The following is a 27971-nucleotide window of genomic DNA, read 5'->3' as shown; positions in this document are numbered from 1 at the left end:
TAATACAACCCAGTAATTCCTTAGCATGCATACCATTGCTCATTGTCATATTATCCCTAAAATTTTGTTTATGTAATTCCTTAACATGCATACCATTGCTCATTGATTTTGTTAAAATGTTTTGAGCTAATTAAAGCCTGCTAATTAAAATCTAAATTTGATATAATTTATATGTTTCACTTGCAAAAATCTAAAGTGGGCTATTCTCAGGAGCCCCAAAAAAAAAAAAAAAAAAAAAAAAAAAAAAACTAAAATATTTAGCTAAAATAATGAGAAAAAAAAAAAGACAAGTAATCTTAATTATGAGATTTTTTTTTTTTTTTTTTTTAAATATATAGGAGGTTGTCATTCATATCAGGACGCGTAAGGAAGGTGGTGGTGAGGCAATGTTTTTATTAGAAGTAACTGTGTATTGGAACAGGTTGTTGCTTTTAAAATTTTCTCCATAATTAATTAATTAATTATTAAGAAGAGAGGGGCAGATGAAATTTATGAAGCATGTATATATGTCCCCAAACCCACCTTAAAAGGACTAGCATGAGTGCATGACTTCGTTAAGGGTTTTTTGCAAGTCAACTTGGGAATCTTATTTCCCTGTTTTCATTTACATAATATGCTCTGATGATCTAAATACCAATATGTATCCATTTATAAGTACCATATTACTTAAGAGGAAATAGATTTTCTATCGATATATTATCCTCAAGTTTAAGGACTAGCATAATTGGTTAGAGATTACATCTTGTAAAGTGGGTGTCACTAGTTTGAATATATCAATTTTCTATCATCTTCAAAGCAAAACTTACATATCAAAGAAAAAATCTATATCATCCTCATAGAACATTATCCACTTCATTTAAGGATCGTGTCCATTTCACAGTTTTATTTCTTGAAGTTTTGAATAGTGTGACATAGATATACTTTTAAATTTATAATATTTAATTTTAATATTGAAAATGATTAGATTCAAATGGAGATAATCCATTTCTCATACAGTTTGGGAAAGCTACTTATGTGCGTATATCTTGAAGCAAAGTAAAGCCCTATTAAGCCTATTTCATTGGTTATTTTGTGAAGTAGTACTTTTCCATTGTGTGAAACAAACAAGAAGGGTTTCTACTTTCAAAAATATTTCTCAATATCCCTAGATATTTTTTTGTTGGAGTATCTTAGTTATTTATTGGAAAATAAGCTAGCAAAGGGCGTTATATGCAAAGTGTTGCAGCAAGAAGAGAGTACCTCTACCTTAAATTGGAGAGTTATTTCCATATTGAAATGTAGTTGGAGACGTATCAGCTCTACCAACTAAGTGTACATTTGTTCAGTACTTCTTCGGAGTTGGGACCCAATGATATTTATGTACAATTGTTTTACCTTTCGCGTTACGTATTAGCATTTAGCAACCAACTATGATAAGCCTTTAATACGGTACTTTTATGACATATCCTCCAAAATATATAAAAAAGCAATAGTACTTTGTGAAAAGCATGCACTTAACTTATGTTTGTTCGATGGGAACAAGTGTTTCAGTATTTTATAACAACAAACACAACTTTTTCTTCGTTTGGTATACTTCAAGAGTTGTTTTGGAGAGATTAGGGGATTCATTTGAAAGCTGGTAAATTTTTTTGGAGAAAGTGTCATACATAGCTACTATAAGTGATCTGTAATTCTGTATGGTTCAATTGTGCATGTGATTCAGTGAGACAGAGATATGTAGGAATCTTTCTTAGTGTCATGTATAACAAGGTGGAATGGCTATTATATAATATATGCATATTTAGAGCTTTTGATAAACAAAGCCACAAGAACATCAGAAACAAATTAGGCCAGTTCATTGGTTAGCTAGAGTTAAGGGTCCATGTAATGATAGGCTGATAGAAAACTTTGTGAATTTGATTGAATTGGGTTTTATTGGTGTGTTGTGTCGGATGTGCTGAGTCTCATATTTGGTGTTTATTAAGTAAAAAATATAAGTGATTAGAGCTTTAAATGTAATTGACTAATCATTTTGAGATATAACATAGATGTAACCTATGTTTTTTTTTTCGAGTTGTGATATTATTTTTTTAAGTAAAGTTGTAATAATATGGTAACCCTAAAGAGCAGCTTACTTATAACATTTCATGATAAAAGGAAAAATGGCAATATTATGATAGTTCCATGAGTTTTAGGGTTGACTTGTGAGCATCCAGCTTCACACATTTAGGATGGTATAAATTGGTACAGTTAGAAGCCATTTATAGATTACATTTACTAAGTACTAAACTGCAAAAAAAATTGGTGGGGAAGTTAAGTTACCTTCATCAATCTCTAACGTATACTAGTAGTGCACAATGATATCAAATGGGAAAGAGAAGTAACAATGGTTGTTCCATAACTAGAATATTAAACAGGCATAAAGTTTTCTATCAGCCTACCATTACATGGATGCAATCAAGGGAGCTCAACCCCCAACTATCAAACAGCTGGATGACCTAATTGCCTTGAAGCTGAAAACCAGCCCACTTTAAAGAAGCTCGGGCAAGAAAATGGGCTCAGAAGTCTGGCCCAGTTTTAATCAGACAATAGAGCCTTAAACATCTGTGGGAACCAGGAATTAACAAGCAACTACAAAGAGAAATTGAATCGTGGAAGGTGGGGGGGGTACTGAATATTTACAACTGATCATCTGAAACATGAATTGCCTTAATTCACAGTAAGGAAAAATCTAATAAGTTTGCCACTTATGAATGGGTTGCCAACTGTAGAAACAACCAAGAGTTGTCGACAAAGAGTGGTGATAGTTAGATACTGCGTACGAGATATACGGCTGAAAGTTTGTTTTAAAAACACGATTTCAGTTATAATTATGAAATCATATTTTCAAAACACGGTTTCATAATTTCAAAATTGTAATTGAAATTGTGTTTTTAAAGCATGGTTTTAGCTAAAGTGTGTACGTTAATGTATAACTCAGCGTGTGCAACAATAATTAGTGTATGACAAAGTAGTAGTTTTAGTTCATTCAACTAATAAAATCTCTTGTTGCCAAATAATGGACTTGAATTTGAATTTGAATTCCATCTACTCATAAAAAAAATCTATTAATGTTTTGAACCGATGATAAAAAGAAATATAATGGAGTATATGTAATAGTTTCAAATGCTAATGTATCTTTGGAAAAAAAAAAATGCAGGCATAAGGCAAAGCAAGGCTTCTATTATTAATCAATCATCGATTCTCAATCAGGGCTCTAATAGAATCACTGAACACAGGCTAAAAATTTGGATTGCCATTTGAGAGTTGACCCATGCATGAAATTGGTTCTAAGTCATCTTTTGAGTTTCCAAACATGCTTTGGTTGCAAATAATTAAGAGAAATCTAGATGCCCTGACTATGTCAATTCCCATAAAACTTTATTGGTCCGTTTGGATTGAGGAGGAAGGAGGGGGAGTAGAGTAAAGTAAATTTAGCCTAAAATTAGCTTATTTTTAGCCGACTCTACTCTACTCTCTTCCACTCCCCCTCCTTCTCTCCTTCATCCAAACGGGCCATATATTAAGCAAAATTTTAAATTCCTTTGAATATATATGGGATACTTGTCTTGTGTACACATTCCAGAGTTTTCAAAAATTCTATTTGTGCTATATTGATAGTATCATGTTCATGTTTATGCTCCCTTCCTCACCTGACTACTCTCTATCCCTCACCCCAATTGAAGTCGATCAGGTCATCATTTTGTAGACCTTAACAATACAAAGTATTTATGCTATGTCTTAGCTTTTGTTTTGTTTTGTATTTTGTTCTTGAGATAATTAATACTATTAATTTTTCTTGAGATATTTCAAGTTTATATTCTACATGAGTAGCTTGAGAACAAAAATTCCTTCAAAATTCTTGGGAATAAGCCAATGAGAATCTTATATACTTATAAATCTTATCATATTCTTTATTAAATCAACTGCAAGTATTTTTATATTCCCAAGAATTGTATAACATCCTCTGGAACCTAAGGTGGGGTTTGGATACACGTTTTGAGTTTTGTGTTTGCGTTTTACCCTTTTTTTTTTTTTCAAGCTGCGTTTCAGTGGGACTTGAGCAGTTACGGCTACTGTTCATGAACAGTAGCCACAACTTTGACTATTCTTCCATGAACAGTGCATCCGTGCACTGTTCACAGACCCATAAATTCCACTTTTCAACAACTTTTTCATTAAAAATGAGTTTCACGGCACTATTCACACATTTAAAAATTATTTTGCTACAGTATTTTCAATTTTCAGTTTCAGCAAAATAAATTCTATCCAAACGTACCCTAAATATAAGAGAATATATTAGATTTTCCAAATCAAACGCCATCTAAAAGTCATTTATGTAGAGAAAATACATTCCAAGTTCATAAATAAAACTCTACAAGACATTTAGGATTGTAAAATGCCTTTGAGCATCCCGAGCAAAATTTCCAAGTAAATGGACCTGCCACTAAAAGTCTGTGTCTACATGCAAATCTGATCTTCAATACATGAATGTCACTTAATATCAATTGTTACCAGCTAACTGTTTTATTACATGCTGAGAACCAAAACTCAGAATAGTTTAAAATGGGCAAAAAACTAGGCAGCACTGACATAATGTGTGGCACTCTTTTACTCTTAAGAGGCTGACGCCAATCACCATCCAATGCAACAGATATATGAATCATTGCATGAAAGAGGGTAATTGATTTGCCATCTTTGAAGCTTGAAAAGGTGCTTATGAATGGCTCTAATTTAGATCTTAACAGTTGCAAGGTGAGTGCTGAACAATTAATTTATCAGAAGGAAGAGAGCCCTGCAATTTGTCTGAGTTTCTCATAAGAGACCCAAAACACAAATTGCCATGGACCAAGCCTTGCCCATGTTGGAAAGAACCCCTTCCATAGTGCTCTTAATCCTTCAATTCTAACAGTCTTCACTAGAAAATCATAAGAACTGTTGTAAATAATCTTCCCTTCTTTGCCTGCTGCCTGGTTCATCATTCTTGTCTTTACCACATCAGCTGGAAACTCAAAGTAGCTGCCGAAAGACCTGACATAATAGAGGCCAAGGTGTGGGCATAGATATTGTCATTAGCTATTTGATTTTGAATAACAAAACGTTTTGCATGATCATAGCAAGCTAATTCTCCCATATTCACCAAAAATGTTCTTTGTACATTTGGGAAAACTCCTTTCCAAAGTCCTCCAAAACCTTCTGTACGCACAATCTTTTTTAAAGCATCAAGAGGGCCTGAGTATCTAGGTTGGAGTCCTTGGCTCACCAAATGGCTATCTGCTTGCATCCTCACCTTAACAGGATCAGCAGGGCTCGCCACTACCTGCGCTACTAATGGCAAATAGAGAAGTACCATTACTCATCAAACAAATATGCCATGCACTAAACAAATTAATCAACAGGTTTTCTTGTTTAACCAAGAACTGTAGCAGGTATTAATATCATTTGGTTACTAAAATATCATTAAACTTGTAGCATTCATGCGTTCATCCACTTGGGACATGACATGAATCATTTGAAAGTAAAGCTACAGTTGGCTTTTAAAGATGCCCAAGACCTCTAAGGCCTGGTGAACGAATGAAACACCAGATAAATGTATATGTTCCTGTGCAAATCTCAGCAATAACTTGTTCTAGTTTCACATATTGATCATTTTAAACTAAAAAGAAATTTTTTTGGTGGAATAGTATAAGCAGACTCAATACTGACGAAGTCAATAATCCATTTTCTGAGCCAATGCTTCGAAAAAAGTACACTCATAAGGAGGGGTAAGATGCATTATATTCTGTAAGAGGAAAAAAGTGATTGAGGATCATATTCCCTCATTCAATCAGGCCAAGTTTTTAGCCAGTTGATACCCTCTATGGAGTTAAATAATAGTCTAGCTAAGGTTAACCTGTCAAATTCAAAGGAATGCAGGATGATTCTTTCTCATCCTTAAATAGGAACTCCAAGACTATCAGCTATATTCTAAAGTTATGCCAGGAATGTGTTTTCTGTTTTCTAGAAAGATGTAATGCTTAATTGAAGAACCACAAAATATCACCATCTAACAGAGGACCCTAAAAAACAACTCAATTGATTCTATACAAGCCGGGGTTGATAATCTACAGTCATGGTAAGTGTTCGTTAAGTCATATATTTTTTAGAAGTAACTTGTTGGATAACTTGGATCTGAGTTAGTTTAGAACAATTATTGTCCATTGATTGGCAGTAAGTTAATTGTAGCAATTGGGTAGCAGAAAATGGAAATGTTTGCAGAGAGTATATTAGGTCTTGGGGGGCCAGTTTCCCTCAAACTTACCAAGTTTTCTTAAATTTTTCTCTTACGAAAATAGACTCTCGTAACTTCTTCATTAACACCTTCAAAGGGCACCCATCACAATGCGAGTGAAGTCTTTTGTTACATGAAGTCATCAGTTCAAAACTGTTTGGTATACACGTGTGAATAAAGTCTTGCATTGAATAATAATGAGAAGAATGCAAGACTTCACTAACATGTGTATACCCAACAGTTTTGAACTGATGATCTCGTCCTCTATCTTATTACATGAAATAAGGAAGTGTCATTTAAGCAAAGAGCCCATTAGCACCAAGGGTCTACATTTTCTAGCAAAAACACTTGGGGTTTTGAGTTACTTCTATAGTCCAAGTACAAATGAAATGACAGAAAGAGTTTGAAAAGCTAGCCAATCACCTGGGATGAGAAAATTCTAGGAAGCTTCCTCCTTTACAAATACCCTAACGTCTATGTTTATTTACAAAAGAACCAAATTGTTTTAGTTTTTACTTACTAATCTTATTAGTTTATTAGGAATTTTCTTTAATGTTTATATTAAAATCATATGTACTATAATACAACCCAGTAATTCCTTAGCATGCATACCATTGCTCATTGTCATATTATCCCTAAAATTTTGTTTATGTAATTCCTTAACATGCATACCATTGCTCATTGATTTTGTTAAAATTTTTTGAGCTAATTAAAGCCTGCTAATTAAAATCTAAATTTGATATAATTTATGTGTTTCACTTGCAAAAATCTAAAGAGGACTATTCTCATGAACCCAAAAAAAAAAAAAAAAAAATCCTAAAATATGTAGCTATTTTTTTTTTTTTGAACATATATAGAAGGTTGCCATTCATATCAGGACGCGTAAGGAAGGTGGTGGCAAGGCAATGTTTTTATTAGAAGTAACTGTGTCTTGGAACAGGTTGTTGCTTTTTTAATTTTCTCCATAATGAATTAGTTAACTATTAAGATGAGGGGTAGATGAAATTTATGAAGCATATATATAAGTCCCCAAACCCACCTTAAAAGGACTAGCATGAGTGCATGACTTCGTTTAGGGTTTTTTGCAAGTCAACTTGTAAATCTTATTTCCCTGTTTTCATTTACATAATATGCTCTTATGATACCAATATGTATCCATTAAGTACCATTTTACTTAAGAGGAAATAGGTTTTCTATCGATATATTATCCCCAAGTTCAAGGACTAGCACAATTAGTTAGAGATTACGTCTTGTAAAACAGATGTCACTAGTTTGAATATTTCAATTTTCTATCATTTTCAAAGCAAAACTTACATATTAAAGAAAAAATCTATATCATCCTCATAGAACATTATCCATTTCATTTAAAGATCATGTCCATTTCACCGTTTTATTTCTTAAAGTTTTAAATAATGTGACATAGATATACTTTTAGATTTATAATATTTAATTTTAATATTGAAAATGATTAAATTCAAATTAAGATAATCCTTTTCTCATACAGTTTGGGAAAGCTACTTATGTGCATATATCTTGAAGCACAGTAAAGCCCTATTAAGACTATTTCATTGGTTATTTTGTGGAGTAGTACTCTTCCTTAGATTTTTTTTTTTTTTTTTTTTTGTTGGAGTATGTTAGTTATTTATTGGAAGAAGACAGTACCTCTACGTTAAATTGGAGAGTTATTTCGAGTAAATACTGTCACATCCATATTGAAATGTAGTTGGAGACGTATTATTTTTTAATCACTTCAGTACTCCTTGGGAGTTGGGACCCCATTGAAATTTATGCACAATTGTTTTACCTTTCGGTACCATTTTTTTTTTTGGTTTCCTACAGTGTTTCACCTTTCTTTTTTTTTTGGTAAACCTGGAATATATTAAAAGCTAAACAACAGCCACAGGGGCTGTGTAGTTACAGTGTTTCACCTTTCGGTATCATGGTCCTTTATTATTTTGGTTTTGACATATCCTGTTAGTCTGTTACGTATTAGCATTTAGCAACCAACTATGATAAGCCTTTAATGCAGTACTTTTATGACATATCCTCCAAAATAAATAAATAAAGCAAGAGTACTTTGTGAAAAGCATGCACTTATGTTTCTTCGATGGGAACAAGTGTTTCAGTATTTTCACTATTTGATTATTAAAAAAAAAAACAGTATTTTCACTATTTTGTAACAACACAACTCTTTCTTCGTTTGGTTTACTCAAGACTCCAGAGTTGTTTTGGAGAGATTAAGAGCATCAGTATTGAAGAATGGTACTCTATTTTATTTTACCATCTCAAAAAGTTATTTTATCAATTATACCATATCATTTTATAATACACCCTACATCTAAAAACTCTATTATTTTACTTTTTCATTAAAATATTATTTTTTAATCTTTCTTTATTATTTCTTTCACATCATCATTTTTTTTCAGCTAAGGGGTGGAATAAAATATATATATATATTTTTAACATAGTGCTACAGTACAATTCTAAACTTAGAATTGTACTGTAGCACTATTGTAAAAAATTTTGCAATAATGAGGTATACCATTTTTTAAAGCAAATATTTTTTAGTTATGAAATGCCAAAAAAAGCCTTAAATATGGCATTAGCATTCTTCGATGCTAATGGTCTAAGGGATTCATTTGAAAGCTGGTAAATCTATTTTTGGAGAAAGTGTCATACGTGTCTACATTTATAAGTGATCTGTAATTCCGTAGGGTCCAATTGTACATTGAGTCTGAGATATGTAGGAATCTTTCTTGTGTCAAGTATAACAAGGTGGAATTAATGGCTATTATATAATATATGCATATTTAGAGCTTTTGATTAACAAAGCCGCAAGAACTTCAGAAACAAATTAGGCCAGTTCATTGGTTAGCTAGAGTTAAGGGTCCATGTGATGTAATGATAGGCTGATAGAAAACTTTGTGAATTTGATTGGATTGGGTTTTATTGTTGTGTTGTCGTATGTGTCAAGTTTCATATCAAGCGTTTATTAGAAAAAGAATATAAGTAATTAGAGTCTTAAATGTAATTGGCTAATCCTTTGGAGGTATAACATAGATGTAACCTGTGTTTTTTTCGAATTATGATGCTATTTTTTTAAATAAAGTTGTAAAAATATGGTAACTCTAAAGAGTAGCTTACTTATAATATTTAATGATAAAAGGAAAAATGGCAATCACAGATATTATGATGGTTCCATGTGTTTTGGGGTTGACTTGTGAACATCCAGCTTTGCACATTTAGGATGGTATAAATTGGTATAGTTAGAAGCCATTTATGGATTACATTTACTAAATACTAAACTGCAAACAAATTTGGTGGGGAAGTTAAGTTACCTTCATTAGTCTCTAACATATACTAGTAGTGCACAATGATATCAGATGGGAAAGAGAAGTAACAATGGTTGTTCCATAACTAGAATATTAAACAGGCATAAAGTTTTCTATCAGCCTATCATTATATGGATGCAATCAAGGGAGCTCAAACCCCAACTATCTAACAGCTGGCTAACCTAATTGCCTTGAAACTGAAAACCAGCCCACTTTAAAGTAGCTGGGGCAAGCAAATGGGCTCAAAGTCTGGTCCAGTTCCAATCAGACAATAGAGTCTTAAACATCTGTGGGAACCAGGAATTAACAAGCAACTTCAAGAAGAAATTGAATTGTGGAAGGTGGGGGGTACTGAATATTTACAGCTGATCATCTGAAACATAAATTGCATTAATTTGCAGTAAGGAAAAATCTAATAAGTTTGCCACCTGTAGAAACAGCCCAGAGTTATTGGCAAAGAGCGGTGATAGTTAGATACTGTGTACAGAATACATGGCTAAAAGTGTGTTTTGAAAACACGATTTCAATTATAATTGTGAAATAATATTTTTCAAAACACGATTTTATAATTTCACAATTGTAATTGAAATCGTGTCTTTAAAACATGGTTTCAGCTAAAGTGTGTACGTTAATGTATAACTCAGCATGTGCAACAATAATTAGCGTATGACAAAGTAGTAGTTTTAATTAATTTAACTAATAAAATCTTTTGTTGCCAAATAATGGACTTGGATTTGAATTCCATCTACACATAAAAGAAATCTATTAATGTTTTGATCCGATAATAAAAAGAAATATAATGGAGTATATGTAATAGTTTCAAATTCTAATGTATCTTTGGAAAAAAAATGCAGGCATAAGGCAAGGCAAGGCTTCTACTATTAATCAATCATCGATTCTCAATCAGGGCTCTAGTAGAATCACTGAACACAGGCTAAACATTTGGATTGCCATTTGAGAGTTGACGCATACATGAAATTGGTTCTAAGTCATCTTTTGAGTTTCTAAACATTCTTTGGTTGCAAATAATTAAAGGAAATCTAGATGCCCATAAAACTTTATAATAAGCAGACTTTTGAATTCCTTTGAATGCGTATGGAATACTTGTCTTGTGTTCACATTCCAGAGTTTTCGAAAATTCTGTTTGTGCCATATTGATAGTATCATGTTCATGTTTATGCTCCATTCCACACCTGACTACTCCCTCTGCCTCACCCCAATACAATACAAAGTGTTTATGCCATGTCTTAGCTTTTGTTTTGTTTTGTTTTTTGTTTCTTGAGATTATTAGTATTATTAATTTTTCTTGAGATATTTCAGGTTTATATTCAAAATGAGTAGTTTGAGAACAAAAATCCCTTCAAAATTCTTGGGAATGAGACATTGAGAATCTTATATACTTAAAAATCTTATCATATCCTTTATTAGATCAAATGCGAGCATCTTTATATTCCCAAGAATTGTATAACATCCTCTGGAACCTAAATACAAGAGAATATATTAGATTTTCCAAATCGAACGCCATCTAAAAGACATTTGTGTAGAGTAAATACATTTCTAGTTCATAAATAAAACTCTACAAAGACATTTAGGATTGTAAAATGCCTTTGAGCATTCCAAGCAAAATTTCCAAATACAATTCAGTAAATGGACCTGCCACTAAAAGGTGGTGTCTGCATGCAAATCTGATCTTCAATACATGAATGTCACTTAATATCAGTTGTCACCAGCTAACTGTTTATTACATGCTGAGAAACAAAACTCAGAATAGTTTAAAATGGGCAAAAGACTAGGCTTTTCTATAGCACTGATATAATGTGTGTTACTCTTTTACTCACGCTAATAACCATCCAATGCAACAGATATATGAATCATTGCATGCAAGAGGGTAATTGATTTGCCATCTTTGAAGCTTGAAAAGGTGCTTATCAATGGCTCTAATTTAGGAGATCTTAACAGTTGCAAGGTGAGCGCTGATCAAATAATTTATCAGAAGGAAGAGAGACCTGCAATTTGTCGGAGTTTCTCATAAGAGACCCAAAACACAAATTGCCATGGACCAAGCCTTGCCCATGTTGGAAAGAACCCCTTCCATAGTGCTCTTAATCCTTCAATTCTAACAGTCTTCACTAGACAATCATAAGAACTGTTGTAAATAATCTTCCCTTCTTTTCCTGCTGCCTGGTTCATCATTCTTGTCTTTACTACATCAGCTGGACAACTCAAAGTAGTTGCTGAAAGACCTGACATAATAGAGGCCAAGGTGTGGGCATAGATATTGTCATTAGCCATTTGATTTTGAATAACAAAACGTTTTGCATGATCATAGCACGCTAATTCTCCCATATTCACCAAAAATGCTCTTTGTACATTTGGGAAAACTCCTTTCCAAAGTCCTCCAAAACCTTCTGTGCACACAATCTTGTTTAAAGCATCAAGAGGGCCTGAGTATCTAGGTTGGAGACCTTGGCTCACCAAACGGCCATCTGCTTGCATCCTCACCTTAACAAGATCAGCAGGGCTTGCCACTACCTGCACTACTAATGGCAAATAGAGAACTAACATTACTCATCAAACAAAGATGTCATGCATTAACAAATAAATCAAAAGATTTTTATTGTTAAATTAATATCTGTTGCAGGAATTAATATCATTTGGCTACTAAAAATATCACTAAACTTTTAAAGATGCCTAAAATCCCAAAGGTCCGGTGACCAGATGAAGCAGAAGATATAAGCAGGCTCAATAATGACGAAACCAATAATCTATTTTCTTTGCCAGTGCCTCAACAAAAGTAGATTCCTATGAAGGGGTGAAGAAGTATAATATATATATAAGTATAAAGAAGTATTATATTCTGTAAGAGGAAAATGAGATCAAAGATCATATATAGATTATTATGAAGGGGTGAAAAAGTATAATATATATATATATAAGTATAAAGAAGTATTATATTCTGTAAGAGGAAAATGAGATCGAAGATCATATGCTGCCCCATTAATCAGGCCAAGTTTTTTGGGAAGCATGGACACTTCATGTAGAGTGCCGTACCCGTGTCATACTGGTGTCGTACTGGCTGTTTTATGTTATAATTTTTTCAGAAATTGCTCGTGTCACCTTGTCGTACCCATGTCCGTGCTTCCTTTAGCCAGTTGATATCCTCTATGGAACCAATGAATAGCTTAAGATTTACTCGTCAAACTAAAAGGAATGCAGGATGATTCTTTCTTATCCTTAAATAGGAACTCCAAGACTATCAGCTATATACTAAAATGATGCCAGGAATATTTTTTTTTCAGAAAAGATGTAATGCTTAACTGAAGAAGCACAAAAAACAAAACAAAAAATCAACAAACACTAAACAGAGGACCCTAAATACCAACTTGATCAATTTATACAATGCGGGGTTGATTGTCTGTAATCATGGTAAATGTTCATTAAGGCATACATTTATAATAAGTAACCTGTAGGATTTTAACAATTATTGTCTGTTGAATAGCAGTGGGTCAATTGTAGCAATTATTTGGTGTTCCTATGACTTATTCTTAGTTCCTTATCTCTTACATAACAATAGTAGTAAATGGAAACGTTTACTACGGAGAGTAACTTAGGAGACTTGAACTGAGTTTTCTTCAATTTTCTTCTTAACAAAAAATCTATTCCTGTAACTTCTTAATTAGCACCTTCAAAGGGCATATCCCATTCCCATTACACACATTTCTCTAACCACTAATCACTTGCAGCTTTGAGTGTTAATATATGTATACATTTCAGCTAGAGCTCACAAACTTCAAGGCTTTAAATCAACTCCATTTCCAAAATGGCGGGCATTTTTTTTTTTTTTTTTTCATTAGGTTCCAATTAGTTCAACCAGTAAAGTTTTTGTCATGTTGGTCATACATCGATCGCCATAATATTATTCTTACCTACAAAAAATAAATCTTTTTATTATTATTATTATTATTATTATTATTTAGTGTGCAAATTCTTTACTAATATATGATATGTGTACAGTCTAAACTATAAAATAAAATAAAAATTCAACCATAATTTTGGATAAATAAATAATAAAAAGCTGAGGCTTTTACCTGAGCGATGACACCGGAGAAACCGCCGGCGAGAGCCTTAGCAGAGAGAGAAAGCGAACCACCACCACCGCCACCGTCAGCGGAGACCACCGCATTCCGGAGATTCTCGTAAGCTACGATCCGAATGGGAGTGTAGAGGAGGTGTCTGAGAATCGCTGGGGACAAGCCCTTGTAAAGCCCTAGCGGACCTTGCTCCCGAACGATCTCCGAGGCCACTCGGAACGCGTTGGTGGTCGATCTCGAGCTCGAGTCGAGCTGAAGCCTGGTCTTGGTGAGGTCGATTGGGAAGGTCGAGGTCTCGGCAGCCATGGCCGAGAGTGACGTCAGGATTAGCTTCACGTGGGTATTTTTGTGGGCCCGGAGCTGACCTCGTTCTTCTTCTCCGCTTGGTTTCATCTCTCACTCTCACTCTCATATCTGTTCTTCTCTGCAAATGAAGCTTTATTTATTTAAACGTTTTTTCTTTTTCTTTTTTCTGTGTTTTCGGGGATAAACGACGTGCCGTTTGTTGTTTATTTCTTAGGTTTAGCGGGTTTGGACCTCAAAAATGGGTTTTTGAAAGGCCTCTAAGAGGCCCAAATAGTATTGAAGGGAAAAAAAAATTTTTTTTTTTTTAAAAAGGCCCAAATGGGGCCAGGTGATGAGTCTTTGCCTTGAATTGATGAATGGCTTGTTTATGTTTGTTAATGTAAGCTTTTAGGATTGTCTTTCTTTTGCATTGTAGGTCAACTCGAGACTAGCTCGTACCAAACTTGAACACCATATAATCTTGCAATAGCTTTTGTTTAGTTTTAGCTTATTTTGTTAATGTAAAATTTTTAAAATACAAATAAAAAATAATAATTAGCAAAAATTTAAATAAATTGACACCAAACGGACACCAAACTTAACTTACTAGCTCAATTATAAAACAACATCAATATAAATTCACTTAAAATCAAGTTGTTGAGAAGCCACATGTTCAATCTTAGTGCGCGCTCCAACTCTGCTAATCATAATTCTCAATATTGTGCTTGGATTATTATTTTTTAATAACAAAATACTAAAGTTGTTATGAGTTTTATTTTAAAATGTTTACAAACTAACATAATAATGAATGTGATTATTAGACCTTAACAATCTAACAAATGAATATTCAAAATTGTATCCATAAAAGAATTTAATTTTTGTAAGTTGTATGCAATTATATTTACAATATCGAATTATCAATCATTTTTATTGATTTGTTTGAAATTTGATAAAATTATAAGTATAATAAAAAAAAAACAAGTATTTAAAGTCCTATATAGTGTATAAGTAATAAATGAATAATGTTATTGTATGCAAAGTATGTTTAGTGATAGAAATGTAAGAAGTTTTTAAGACTTATTATACGTGCGAGTTTAGTAATTGTGAATTCGAGTTTAGTAAAAAAGAAGCAATGGCAAAAGCAAAAGTGACACTACTGTGAACTCCACTCCCCCAACACCATTTCAATCTCACAGTGGCGGCAAAACCCCACACACACAGAAAAATCAAAACTTGATGGCGACGGAGGGACCCGCCTCCTCCTCCAGCAACCTAGCGATTCTCGACTCTCTCACCGACGATTCCATCCGACAAATCCACGATAGCTACACCGGCTTCTGCGCCACCACCGCAACCCTTCTCACCGGCGCCGGTGACCTCTCCGTCGGCCCCGAATTCATCGCTCACGTCCATTCCCTCTGCCACCACGGCCTCCACTCTCTCGTTCGCGACCACTTTCTCAAGTCACTAGAGGTATATATATACATATGTATCTATTTATGCAAGATTGTCATAATGCTCTCAATTTTCAAAGTTAGGGCACTATTTGTTTTGAAAATTTGTACTCCAATTAGGGTTTCGTTATCTGTGTGTGTGCAGGAAATTTTTGAGCAAAATGGAGCTTCGAAATTTTGGCGCCGTTTTGATGCTTACACCAATTTTGCAACTCTCTCCAAAAACCAACCCCCTGTATGTATAGCATCAATCTCTCTCTCTATATATATATGGCAATGTTACAATCACTCAATAGCTTATTATTGGATTAAAGTTTCAAACTTTTCACCTTTGGATTATATGTTTTCATTCTTAACATGCACACTAAATTTCATATATTGGATGCTATTTACTATTCAATTCATACTCATTTTGTTGGGTATTTTTAAAATAAAGAAAGTTTTTTTTTTTTTTTTTTTTTTTTTTTTTTTTTTATAATTCAATTGTTACAACAAGTGGAAAGGGCGATTTGAATCATGGTTCTCCTTAAGAAGGAGACCAGGCAACACCATTGAGCTACAGCCTACAAGACTCTTGAAAATTCTAAAATACAGTGCTCCTGGGTACAGGCATAAACTGTTTAGCCTGTCATGGGTGCCTCTGAATTACCCGACAATTGGTTCTGATGGGTGGGGTCTATTACTCGTAGGTTTTACTAGCTAGAAGCAAGTTTAAAGGGCCTTTCTTTAGAGAGGTTCCCTATGTTATCCAAACTTGAAATTTAAACATCTTATAGTTGTGTGTGTGTGTGTGTGTGTGAGAGAGAGAGAGAGAGAGGGAGAGATCAATTAAAATTCTTGATAAATATAAGGTATTGAATTGGAAAATTGGTGACTTGCACTTTTCTTTCTTTTTTTTGGAATTATACACACAACACATATGGTGGATCATGAACTGGCGATCTCACCTTCTACATTACATTTACGAGGGTAATGTAGAGAGAGAGGAGATGCCATTAAGCTACAACTCATTGGCTTAATTGTGAAGTGCAGATATGCGAGAGTGAGGTTCAGGAAGTGTTGTGCAAAGCTCTAGAAGAGATATCTTCGGAAAAGCAATACCAGGAGAAGTGCTTGTTGATGTTGTCTCATGCTTTGCAGTCCTACAAGGATCAGATGTCTGAGGGAAGGCATCCTTCGGATGCGGAGAGAAGCCATCTCTTTTCTAGATACCAATTACTTGTGTCTTCAGTGCTTATGGCTAGTCTTCCTCGGCATTTTCCTGGTATATACTTAATGATATATCTTGATTGATTACTAGTATTCTTGAGCATAGTGTTTTTGCTGAGTTCGTGTTGGCTAAAAACTAGACTTCAATGAATGCTATTTGGTAGTTAGCATCCTTCATCTAAGTATCTTTTCATTTTTGGCTTGTTCTGTGTGTTATGAAGATTGAAAGTTTGGGTGATGGATATTATAAATTCACATTTGATGCATCAAAAATTTATTTGGGTCGGGTTCAGGTATTGCTTGGATCTGCATGTCAGTATCCATAGCAAGTGAATACATTCTATTTGGTGGCTCAGTATAGAAGAAAAAAAGCTTAAATTTTGATTGATAATCGTCAATCTAAATTATTTTGTTATATTCTGGTGCTACCCTGTGCTCCCTAAAAACATAGAAGCCCAAGAAAGAATATATGCATTTATTTTTTTCCAAAGAATGAATGTATTCCTCAACAATTGATTGAATTGGGAGGCTTTAAGAAGTATTTACCATGTAGGGTTCTTGGGAAACCTACTTATTTCTATACCAAGGAGTATTTGAGCTCATTGAGTAACTAGATATAGATGGGGCAGCAATCATTGCTGTCTTGATGCACCATGTGTTGGATTGATCTTCTGCTGAATGTTCTATTTGTTTGCCATCACCCAGTTCTCCACTACACTAGTCAGTACAAGGTCAAGTCACTCAACTGTAATTAGGTGTGCTTTAGGATTAAAACAATCCACTTTTCTTATTTTACCTGATTATCTACACTGGAGATCTTTTGTTTTATGCTGTCTAAAAATTAGCTTTGTGCAAGTGTGTAACAATTTCCTGATTTTACTTTAATTTCTTCTTTTTACCTCCCAAATGTTCTTAGAGATACTCCACTGGTATTTTAAGGGAAGGTTGGAGGAATTGAGTACAATAATGGGTGGAGAGTTCGATGATGATGAATCTCAAGACAAAGATGAAATGGATTTAGATGAAAAAAGCAAAATCTCTTATAGGACTGGTGAAATGGATATTGATGAATGTTCTCACCAGGGTAGGTTCTTGGAGAACAATAAGTTGGTAAAGAACATTGGGAAGGTTGTTCGAGATCTTAGAAGTCTTGGATTTACATCTATGACTGAAGATGCCTATTCTTCTGCCATATTTCTGCTTCTAAAGGTGAGCATGTGTTCCATTTTTGCAATAGCTGTCCAGCTTATTTCTTTTCACCTCTACATTGGCCTTTTTCTTTTCGTTTCCAATAATGTATTGTTGTATTGGTCATCCTCTTTTCCAATACTATATGTGAGAATCACATCTCACATTTTCTTTGTATGTAATTTGTCTTTGGGTCCCATCAAAATTTTCCTGTATGTGTGGCAGGCTAAAGTACATGATTTGGCTGGTGATGATTACAGAAGTTCTGTTTTGGAGTCCATTAAAGGGTGGATACAGGTATTTTTTCTTGTTTGTGTTGCCTTATTTTTTTAATTATCATTTTCTAAAATCCCTAATGTTTTAACCTGTTATCTATCCAAGATGTTTTCATTTGCATTGCACTTTTGATTCAATAAACCTGGTCCTCTTTTTGAGTTAATGGATTAAATTGTACTGGTCTATACCATATGACAGATGTTTTCTTGTCTATATATGCGGAAGGTCATTGAACAATTGCTGAAGATATTATAGTTGTTTCAGCTAGGCATATAATTATTTGGTTTATATGTAATTGGGTTTTTTATATAAATTATTTGTTAGTTATAATATGGCTATATACAAATTGTATTAGTTCTTTGGTCATAAACAGTAATTTGATTTGATTTCAGGAGCTACTGTAATTGTCCAAAAGTTCTTCCTGCATAGGGTGAATGCAATCTGCAAGATGCTGTAAAATTGATATTGTTTTTCTTGCCATGTTTTGTATTTCTTCTGCTTATTTTTCTACTGTCCTCCATGCTAGTTTTCTAGTTTAGGTATATATTTTTATGCTACTAATAAATGACTCCATATACTTGGAGTTATGTCTCCCAGGCTGTGCCTCTCCAGTTCTTCCGTGCACTTCTTGCTTATCTTGGTGACTCTGTTAGTTATGATAGTCCTTCATCTGGTCTCAAATCACCTTTGGCTTCACATCCTTCGTCATGCTATCCCGGAATTGATACTCCCTCTCAAGGACTTGTTAGATGGCAGTTGCGGCTAGAGTATTTTGCTTATGAGACATTGCAAGATTTAAGGATAGCCAAACTATTTGAGATAATTGTGGATTATCCTGACAGGTGATTCCTTTTACATTCTTAATCTGGTATTAACCTTGGTTTCCCATTGTAGAAGTCAAGTAAATGTGATTGTTACAGTGGTCAAGTTGTCAAATTGTGCTCTGGTCTTGCTTTATTTTTGTTTCTTATAAATGAGAAGAGAATTAAGATTCTTACAGTAGCTATAATTGCAACATAATTTGATGTGATGAGATCTCTATATCAACTGGATGGTGAAATGGGTGTTAATGTTTGATACAATCACCTGAATGCCTGAAAGATTCTCCTGTGGTTGTCCTCACTCTGTTTTCCATTTTTCTTTTCCTAATTTTTTTTTCTAATAAATTTTGCAGCTCTCCAGCTATTGAAGATTTAAAGCAATGTCTTGAATATACGGGACAACATTCTAAGTTGGTTGAATCATTTATCTCAGCACTACAATATCGCTTGCTTACTGCTGGTGCCTCAACCAATGACATACTGCATCAATATGTTTCAACTATTAAAGCACTACGGACAATAGACCCGGCAGGTGTTTTTCTTGAAGCAGTTGGTGAACCAATAAGAGACTACTTAAGGGGAAGGAAAGATACCATAAAATGCATTGTGACAATGTTAACTGATGGGACTGGTGGAAATCCTAATGTATCTGGAAATGCTGGGGATAGCCTTCTTGAAGAATTAAATAGAGATGAAGAAAGTCAAGAGAATACTGGTGTTGATGATGATTTCATCACCGATGACAAGCAAGCATGGATCAATGCTGCCTGGTATGTTTATGCTATCATGGCAATGGATGATATGTAACTTAGTTGTACCTTTAAGCTTGCCTTGTCAGTTGACTGATATATGTCTCCATGAATTCTGCCTGTCAGCTGGGAGCCTGATCCTGTAGAAGCTGACCCATTGAAAGGTAGTAGGAACCGGAGGAAAGTTGACATACTTGGCATGATTGTTGGCATAATTGGTTCAAAGGACCAACTAGTCAATGAATATCGTGTTATGCTGGCAGAAAAGCTTCTCAACAAATCTGATTATGACATTGATTCAGAGATACGTACTTTAGAACTCCTCAAGGCATGTGGTTTGTATATTGGAGTCTTTGATCTGTTTAATTAGCTCTCCTGGTTGTAGTTGACATTTGGCATCCTCTTTGTTGCGTTAGAATTTTCCGCCTTCATTTTCATGGTGGTACTGTCATCCTGCAGATACATTTTGGAGAGAGCAGCATGCAAAAATGTGAAATAATGCTCAATGACCTGATAGATTCAAAGAGGACAAACTCCAATATAAAAGCAACCATTGCTCAGACCCCTCTGACAGGTAGCATTTTGAAATTAGGAATGAGATAAACTATGATTAGGTGACACCTCATCAAATTTGATGGTGCCACACCCATCTTCACATTCCATGGCAAGAATACTTTCCATATCCAAATCATTCAAATAAATCTACGAACTATGATGGATGGCATTTTGCTTGAATAAGTGTAGCATTATGATTTATATCTTTCTTTGGTAGTTTTTGGGACTACTTGTGCCATGATTGCCAATAGGCCATCTTAGTTTCTTATGATCTATTCATTTATGAAAAATTTTCAAGTAATCTTTGCTGAATAAATTCTTAGGGGCTGAGCCAGGGGAGTCTGCAGTGTCAATGGATATTCTTGATGCTACAATCATATCTTCTAATTTCTGGCCTCCAATCCAGGTATAGAGGTCACCACTGCTATCATTAATATCAATCATTTTAAATTCTGGTAGTTGGAAAAGGCATGATAATTTACGTGATCTTTGTTGACGGTCTCCTACATGGGGTTTTACTTATAGTAACTCCGTTCAGTTCATTGCTGATTTCTTTTTTAGCCGTTGCTTTTTTTTTTACAGAATAATTTGTTTCTAATTCTTTAGACTCCTTTGTGTTCATTGTACATGTGCATTAAGTAGTCTTATTTCAATAAAATTTTAATTTATTTATAAAAAAAAAAAAAAAAAAAAAAAGTTTTCTGGCAATATTACTTGACGTGCTATCTAGATGATTGGGCATATTTACATGTTTTCTCATTTCTGCAATCACACACACTCTCTGCTGTCTCTGCATGAAGTATCTGTTTACACCAACACAATAGACCTAAATCTGTCCCTTGCTAACAATATATATACTTGGGTTAAAATTTCTTCTTTTCAAATAACAATTTCATTTTTCCTTAGTGACAAATTATTTTTGCTCTATTAACCTTAAAGAAAATTTTCAGGATGAGACCCTTAATGTGCCTGAGCCAGTTGACAACCTGCTCTCTGATTATGCAAAGAGGTTTAATGAAATCAAAACCCCTCGTAAGCTTCTATGGAAGAAAAATCTTGGTACAGTCAAGGTATGGTTCAAAATTAAAAAAAATGCAATTTGATACACACTGATATTTGGATTACTCCCATGTTTAAACAAAGCAAAATTTTTCCAGTTCCTTTATATCTGTCCTGAATCAGTAAATCATTCAATTTTTTATTTATAATGGATGTGCAGTTGGAGTTGCAATTTGAAGATAGGGCAGTGCAGTTCACAGTGGCACCTGTACATGCAGCAATTATTATGCAATTTCAGGATCAAACGAGGTAACCATGGGAATTATCTGAATGCATTATATGCTATTCATCAGTAGTGTAACTGCATTTATATTTTCTACTTTCAGTTGGACCTCTAAAAATCTTGCAGCTGCTATTGGCTTACCTGTAGATGTACTCAATCGAAGGATAAATTTTTGGATAAGCAAGGTATCTGATAACATTCACTTACTCAATTAGTGTTGGACACTTGATAGATCTAATGAAAACTCCTGGATTGCTGCTGAACATACATGACCAATTCAATGATTCATTCTAGTGAATGATCAATTAGTGTTGGACACTCAATAGATTTTTTATAGCTGAAAAAAAATAAGGCTTACTTGCTTGGTTCAATTTCCTTTACCTCAGAACTTTCCACATTATACTGGCAATGGCACCAATCTTCTTTTATTGACTTTGTGGTTATTTTGAATTGTAGGCTTTGTTGCTTTTTTTGTGAAGTCAAGCTTTTTGTTTTTTTCCCTTCCAAGTACTGGTTAAATCTGCTCAATTAGGTAGAAATTTGGTAATCCATAAATATTCAAATATATTACAATCTTCAAGGGCTAGGGTCAAGATGAAAACTAATTTTATTAACCTCCTTTTGTAATCAGGGAATCCTTGCAGAATCACTTGGGGCAGACTCTAATGACCATGTATTTACCCTGATGGAAGGTATGGTTGAAACTAATAAGAATGGTGGAAATGGTGGTAGTTGTGAGGAGATTTTAGTTGGTGATGATGAGGGAGAGAGATCTGTGGCCTCTGTTGAGGATCAAATACGCAAGGAAATGACTATTTATGAGGTATGTGATGTGAATTTGAGCATTATTTGACGTAATTGCATGAATGGTTGTTTGAAACTGTTCCGTTGTTTCTTTTTCTGACTTTCCTCGTACAAATTCCAAATTAGTCAGACTCAAGACCCTGCTTTGAAGGATATTTACTTTTATTTATAGGGTTGGGTGGGTCTGGTGTTTCATTTTGGACTAAAGGCTATAACTAAAAGTTACTCTTAACTCACCAAGGTTAAGTAGAAGTAGATATCCCCAGAAAAAGAGATGGGGAAGAACAGAAATTTCTCTCTTCACTCAGCAAAAAGCTAGCCTTAGATAATACTCCAGAATTGGATCATCAAACAACCTTTTAGGTTCCAGCAGATAATTTTCTGTTGCTGATCATAGCTTTGTCAAGTAGTAATTATTGAACTAGCCTTCCCAAGAGGGAAGAAAGAAAGCACTGAAAATGTAAATGACTGGGAAAAAAAAACTGTTTCTTCTGGCTTACTCTGATAACCATGTTAGATTTGGCTAGCCCTGGGCAATCATTTGGTTAAGTATCAGAATTAAAAGGAAGATTTACAAGTACTTATGCATCTGCATGAAATTTATTAATTGTCATCTTGTTCTATGAATAACTCTAAATCACACTTGCTTCTAGAAATTTATCATGGGGATGCTCACAAACTTTGGAAGCATGGCATTAGATCGAATTCATAATACTCTCAAGGTAAGAATTGTTCTAACAGGCTCCTTAAATTTTGATTTAGCTACAAATTTCATGATTGCTAAACTAAATTACTTTTTAACACATTGCTCTAGATGTTTTGCGTAGCTGACCCCCCTTACGATAAATCACTCCAACAACTTCAGAGCTTCTTATCTGGTCTAGTTTCTGAAGAAAAGTTGGAACTGAGAGATGGAATGTATTTCATGAAGAAATAAAGACTGGTCATTAAGCAAGTAGAGCTGGTGAGATTTCCTTTAGAGTTAAACTATTATAGAGTGGAAAGGTCACAGGATAAGCTTCTGAAAGCACAATCTTGTTATATACTTTTCTGTTCTCTTCATTTCATGAGCTACCGTAATTGAACCTCATATATGCATTTCCCAATGTTTTCGGAATGTCTTCAGGAAGAGAGTGCTAAAATTTCAGAGTTTTTGCAATCTGTACATAGCCCTGTGAAGATGGCAAATCTTTGTGGCAGGAGTGTGTCACAATTATCCCGAGTTCTAGTTGGGATGCTAATTGAACATCATCCTGTTTTCTGATGCAAGTTGCAGTGTCTTTTAAGATGGTTTCCAATGGATCTGTGGAGAGCAATTTTGGGTTATTCTTAAGATCATCTTCAATTCTCTGCAGACAACATTTTTTTGGCGTGTGGAATATGGATGCACACAGCTGGAGTTCTGGAGAATAGGCATTCAAAATTGCAGGAATTTGAAAAAAAAAAAAAAAAAAAAAAAAAAAAAATCTTATTTGAGTTATTCTTAACAGGTTCCTTTGGCTTTGATCCATTAATTAGTAAGTTTATTATGATTTGTATTATTAATAGGTGTATAAGTCTTAAGTGTGCGCTCTGAATTTTAAGATGGCCCTGAGGCCCTTCTCTGTTGAAATTTGAAACTGCTGCATCTTTTGATGAATTACATAACAGCTACCAAAGAGCTTAGTAACATATGGAATCCATTGAATTTCTTTTAAGCATTCCTTTTATGCTTTTAAGAATGTGAGCTTTCTGCAAAATTTATGATTCTAACAGGGCCTCAGATAGTCTCAGAAGGATTAGATAATGTGATTTTTTTTTTTTTTTTTTTTAAATCATTGGCCCGGTCTAAAATGTCAACAAAATGATGCATAAGTGCAGATGTATGGCAGTAAGTCAGCAGATCTTCATAATTTCCCGACGGCAATCAATGTCATTTGTTCATCTTAATTGAAAGTTGAAGAACCTCAACATGATGTCTTGTGAAGAACTCGCAGTTAGGTGGATTGAGATTTAGTGCAATACCCAGGTGCAATTGAATCAATTAGCCAATAATTTTTTTTTTTTTTTTTAACTTTTTGTATTGCACCAGATTATCCCAGTTTAGCAATGGTTCATCCTTTACAGTGTTCAAATAAGGCCCTATAATATTATGGGAACAAGCAAGCTGTTCAAAAGGCGTTATCTTTTTGGTTGTGATCTTCATAGTGTCTTTGTTTGAGAGGAAAATTTGTTGGTATCTTTGAAAATTGTGAATTTGTGATTTGATGGGGACTGAGTGAGAGAGGACGTATCTAAATTTGATAAGTTCATCTTTTTATTGTTTCCTGGATTTAGTTTAATCTTTTTAATAATGCTCCTTCAAAAATTGGACGTGTTTGGTGTGAAAATATTAAATATGTGGCATTTTACCTGCCTTAGACTTATAGAATTTAAATTTCAAATATATACTGGTTTTTATATAATTGAAAGGTAAATGAAGAGCCTCTTAATCATGAAGCATGTGTTGTCTCGTGAGTTGACATTTCCTTGTCAATATCAGTAAGAAATTCGGCTAAACAAACATTGTTAAAAATTATTACACATTTTTTGAACTAAATAATAAGTTGAAAATTTGTTTTGAGCTAAAATAGTAAGTTGAAAACATGATTTCACTTTTGAAATCATGTCTTCAACTCATAATTTCAATTCAAAAAATAGGTATGTAACAGTGTGTGTAACAAATACTACTCAACAAATAATATTAGAATCTTCTTCATTTTTTTGTAAAATGAAGAATAACCATTTAATTTTTTACTAATCAAAATGTGTACATGATATCTTGTCATTTTTTAAGAAATCAGTTAGGTGGATTGAGATTTTAAAATTTAAACATATATTTTTATATTTATAATTAAACATTTTACTCTTCTCCGATTAAAACAAAATAAAATTAAATAAATTAAATCTTTGTTATAAAACTAATCCTATAAAATAGCCTTCATTCGTGTAAAAAAAATAGTATTCCTCTGTTCTACTCAACACTAAATTAATAAATAAAGAAACATAAAAAAATAGTAATAATAGTAATAAATAAGGAACCCCGACATAGCCGTTGCCGTTACAGAACAAAATGTGAGACAAAAGTTAAAACTTAGAATAAGCAATTTGACCGTTACAAAATCCTCATATTCAAATCCCTCAACATACTTCACCACTGACCAGTCAAAGACGCAAAAGCAGTTTCAGTCCACCACCCACTACCATCAAAAAAACAATGACAGAACTCGAAATGGCCGAAGAGCAAATGCAACAGCTCAGATCCAAAGCCAAGGAGCACCTCCTCAGAGAAGAATGGGAAGACTCCATACTTGCCTACTCTCACTTCATCAATCTTTGCCAAGACCAAATCTCAAACACCCAACATCACTTAGACCCAGAAAACCTTTCCAAGCTCCACAAATCTCTCTGCTTAGGGCTCTCAAATCGAGCCGAGGCACGGTCCAGGCTGAGAGAATTTGATGAAGCATTGAAGGATAGTGAACAATCTTTGAAAATTGAGAGTACCCATTTCAAGACCCTGCTATGCAAAGGTAAGATTTTGCTAAATCTCAATAGGTACTCTATGGCTTTGGACTGTTTCAACACTGCTCTTTTGGATCCTCAGGCTAATGAGAATGCTGAAAGCCTTAATGGGTATCTGGAGAAATGCAAAAAGCTAGAGTTTTTATCAAGGACCGGAGGCTTTGATCTCTCGGATTGGATTGTAAACAAGTATCGAGGAAAGTCCCCAGAACTAGCCGAGTACATTGGTGCTGTGCAGATAAGGAAATCTGTGATTAGTGGGCGTGGCCTATTTGCAACAAAGAACATTGATGCTGGGACTTTGGTGTTGGTCACCAAAGCAATTGCCACAGAGAGAGGTATATTGCCTAGTGAAGATTCAGGTGAGAATGCCCAATTGGTTATGTGGAAGAATTTCATTGATAAAGTTACAAGTTCAATTGCAAAATGTCCTAGAACATGTTATTTGATTAATACATTGTCAATTGGCGAAGATGAGGACGTGTTAGAGGTTCCAGATATAAGTCTTTTTAGGCCTGAGGCTGAAGAGGAAAGAAGAGACTTGGATAAGAAGATTGATATGGCTAGTATTCTAAACATCTTGGATGTGAATTCTCTGGTTGAAGATACAGTTTCAGCCAAAGTTTTGGGGAGGAACAGTGATTATTATGGTGTTGGATTGTGGGTATTAGCTTCATTCATTAACCATGCTTGTAGTCCTAATGCAAGGCGTTTGCATGTAGGGGATTATGTGATGGTTCATGTTTCAAGGGATGTTAAGGCAGGTGAAGAGATTACATTTGCTTATCATGATGTGCTTTTGCCATTGGATAAGCGTAGAGAAATGTCAAACTCATGGGGGTTTCAATGTAATTGTAAGAGGTGCAAGTTTGAGGAGGAAATGAGTGAAAAGCAAGAGATTAGAGAAATTGAAATTGGCCTTGAAAGAGGGATAGATATGGGTGGTGCAGTGTACAGATTAGAGGAATGTATGAGGAGATGTGTAGTGAGGGGTAAGCAGAAAGGCTATTTGAGGGCATCCTATTGGTCTGCATATTCTGAGGCTTATGGTTCACAGAAGTCAATGAAGAGATGGGGACAGCGGATTCCAGCTGTGGACGTGGTGGTGGATAGTTTAGTTGAAGTAATGGGAAGTGATGAGAGGTTATTGAAGGCATTGATCGAAGGATTGAATAAAAGTTCAGGGGTGTTGGACAAGGAGAGGGCTTTGAAGCTGGGAAGAGGAGTGTATGGAAAGGTGGTTAAGAAACAAGCATTAAGGACTCTACTTGAGATTGGCTTATTTTGACAAACCTATTATCTTTTCATTGTTAACAAAATCCATAGCAACACACAAGTTCTACTTTTTTTTTTCTTTTTCCTGCCACTTTGATTTGTTTAATAGCTTCGAGTTATATTACCTCAAGGCTCAAGCTACAAGTCTATTCATTTTGTTCTTGCTAACAAACCTACTTAGCTTAGCTTCTGCTTTTTTTTTTTTGGTTGTTGTTGTTGTTGTTGACATGTTGTTAACAAAACTATTTAGCTACACACAAGTTCCATTCAGTTTTCTTTCTGGTACCACTGATCTGTTTAATTGCTTCAAATCAGATTATACAAAGATATTGGCCTATTAACTAATACAGGTTCTATTCGTTTTTCTTTTTCTTAAAATGCATCGAGTTAGACACCACCTCACCCTTTTAGTGTATTGGGCATTTTATGGTGTTTGGCACAACAAAAAACACAAGATAATAGAGAAAATTTTCTATGATCAGCAAAAAGGAAAAACTCATAAAGCAAAATAAGCTTTCCCTCTTTGAAATTAATTTTTCCGAATGAAAGTTTGTTCATATAACTAAAAGAAATATTAATAATTTTCCAGCAAACTATAATTAGTTTCCGACTCGCTTTTTCCGACTCACTTTCAAAATTAGACCCAAACATTGAAAAATAAGTTCGTTTTCCCAAATATGCTTTCCAAAGTTCATGCTATTTTCCAAATAAAAAATAAATAAATAAATTGTCGAAATAAACAGAAATTTGCTTTTCAAGGAGAAAGATTTCAAAAGTGTAGTTTGCTTGGTCAATAAGGTCATTGTGCCAAATCTAAT

At 34.2% G+C, this 27971-nt stretch overlaps 3 protein-coding genes and 1 pseudogene across 5 annotated transcripts; 2 read left to right on the top strand and 2 right to left on the bottom strand.

Moving 5' to 3' along the window:
- Nucleotides 1-4786: 4786 nt before the first annotated feature.
- LOC126719937 (mitochondrial uncoupling protein 3-like) lies at nucleotides 4787-5371 on the bottom strand (annotated as a pseudogene).
- A 5844-nt stretch (nucleotides 5372-11215) lies between these two features.
- Nucleotides 11216-14146, bottom strand: LOC126718883 (mitochondrial uncoupling protein 3-like). Its single transcript, XM_050421250.1, has 2 exons — nucleotides 13710-14146; nucleotides 11216-12153 (listed from the first exon to the last, which is right to left on the bottom strand). The coding sequence occupies exons 1-2, from the start codon at nucleotides 14103-14105 to the stop codon at nucleotides 11611-11613; spliced, it is 939 nt and encodes a 312-aa protein (XP_050277207.1). The 5' UTR covers nucleotides 14106-14146; the 3' UTR covers nucleotides 11216-11610.
- A 932-nt stretch (nucleotides 14147-15078) lies between these two features.
- LOC126718882 (anaphase-promoting complex subunit 2) lies at nucleotides 15079-24035 on the top strand. 3 transcript variants are annotated; one of them, XM_050421248.1, is made up of 17 exons: nucleotides 15086-15470; nucleotides 15597-15686; nucleotides 16484-16715; nucleotides 17577-17869; nucleotides 18074-18145; nucleotides 18722-18966; nucleotides 19299-19715; nucleotides 19821-20022; nucleotides 20154-20268; nucleotides 20573-20655; nucleotides 21200-21319; nucleotides 21469-21557; nucleotides 21635-21716; nucleotides 22163-22354; nucleotides 22989-23057; nucleotides 23150-23299; nucleotides 23462-24035. In XM_050421248.1, exons 1-16 carry the CDS (start codon nucleotides 15234-15236, stop codon nucleotides 23270-23272), a joined length of 2661 nt encoding a protein of 886 aa, XP_050277205.1. In that variant the 5' UTR covers nucleotides 15086-15233; the 3' UTR covers nucleotides 23273-23299; nucleotides 23462-24035. The 3 variants fall into 3 exon arrangements, 2 of the variants coding, with proteins under 2 accessions (XP_050277205.1, XP_050277204.1); XM_050421247.1 differs by having other exon boundaries at nucleotides 23150-23300; nucleotides 23451-24035; XR_007653137.1 differs by lacking the exons at nucleotides 22989-23057; nucleotides 23150-23299; nucleotides 23462-24035 and adding an exon at nucleotides 21988-22063 and having other exon boundaries at nucleotides 15079-15470; nucleotides 22163-22309.
- A 1407-nt stretch (nucleotides 24036-25442) lies between these two features.
- LOC126718881 (methyltransferase FGSG_00040) lies at nucleotides 25443-27429 on the top strand. Its single transcript, XM_050421246.1, has one exon. It carries the CDS (start codon nucleotides 25571-25573, stop codon nucleotides 27164-27166), a length of 1596 nt encoding a protein of 531 aa, XP_050277203.1. The 5' UTR covers nucleotides 25443-25570; the 3' UTR covers nucleotides 27167-27429.
- The last annotated feature ends 542 nt before the right edge of the window (nucleotides 27430-27971 follow it).

Source organism: Quercus robur, chromosome 3, assembly GCF_932294415.1.
Source record: "Quercus robur chromosome 3, dhQueRobu3.1, whole genome shotgun sequence".
Classification (NCBI taxonomy): Eukaryota; Viridiplantae; Streptophyta; class Magnoliopsida; order Fagales; family Fagaceae; genus Quercus; species Quercus robur.
The sequence above is the reverse complement of the archived record's forward strand: the minus strand, read 5'-3'. Positions and strand labels throughout refer to the sequence as shown.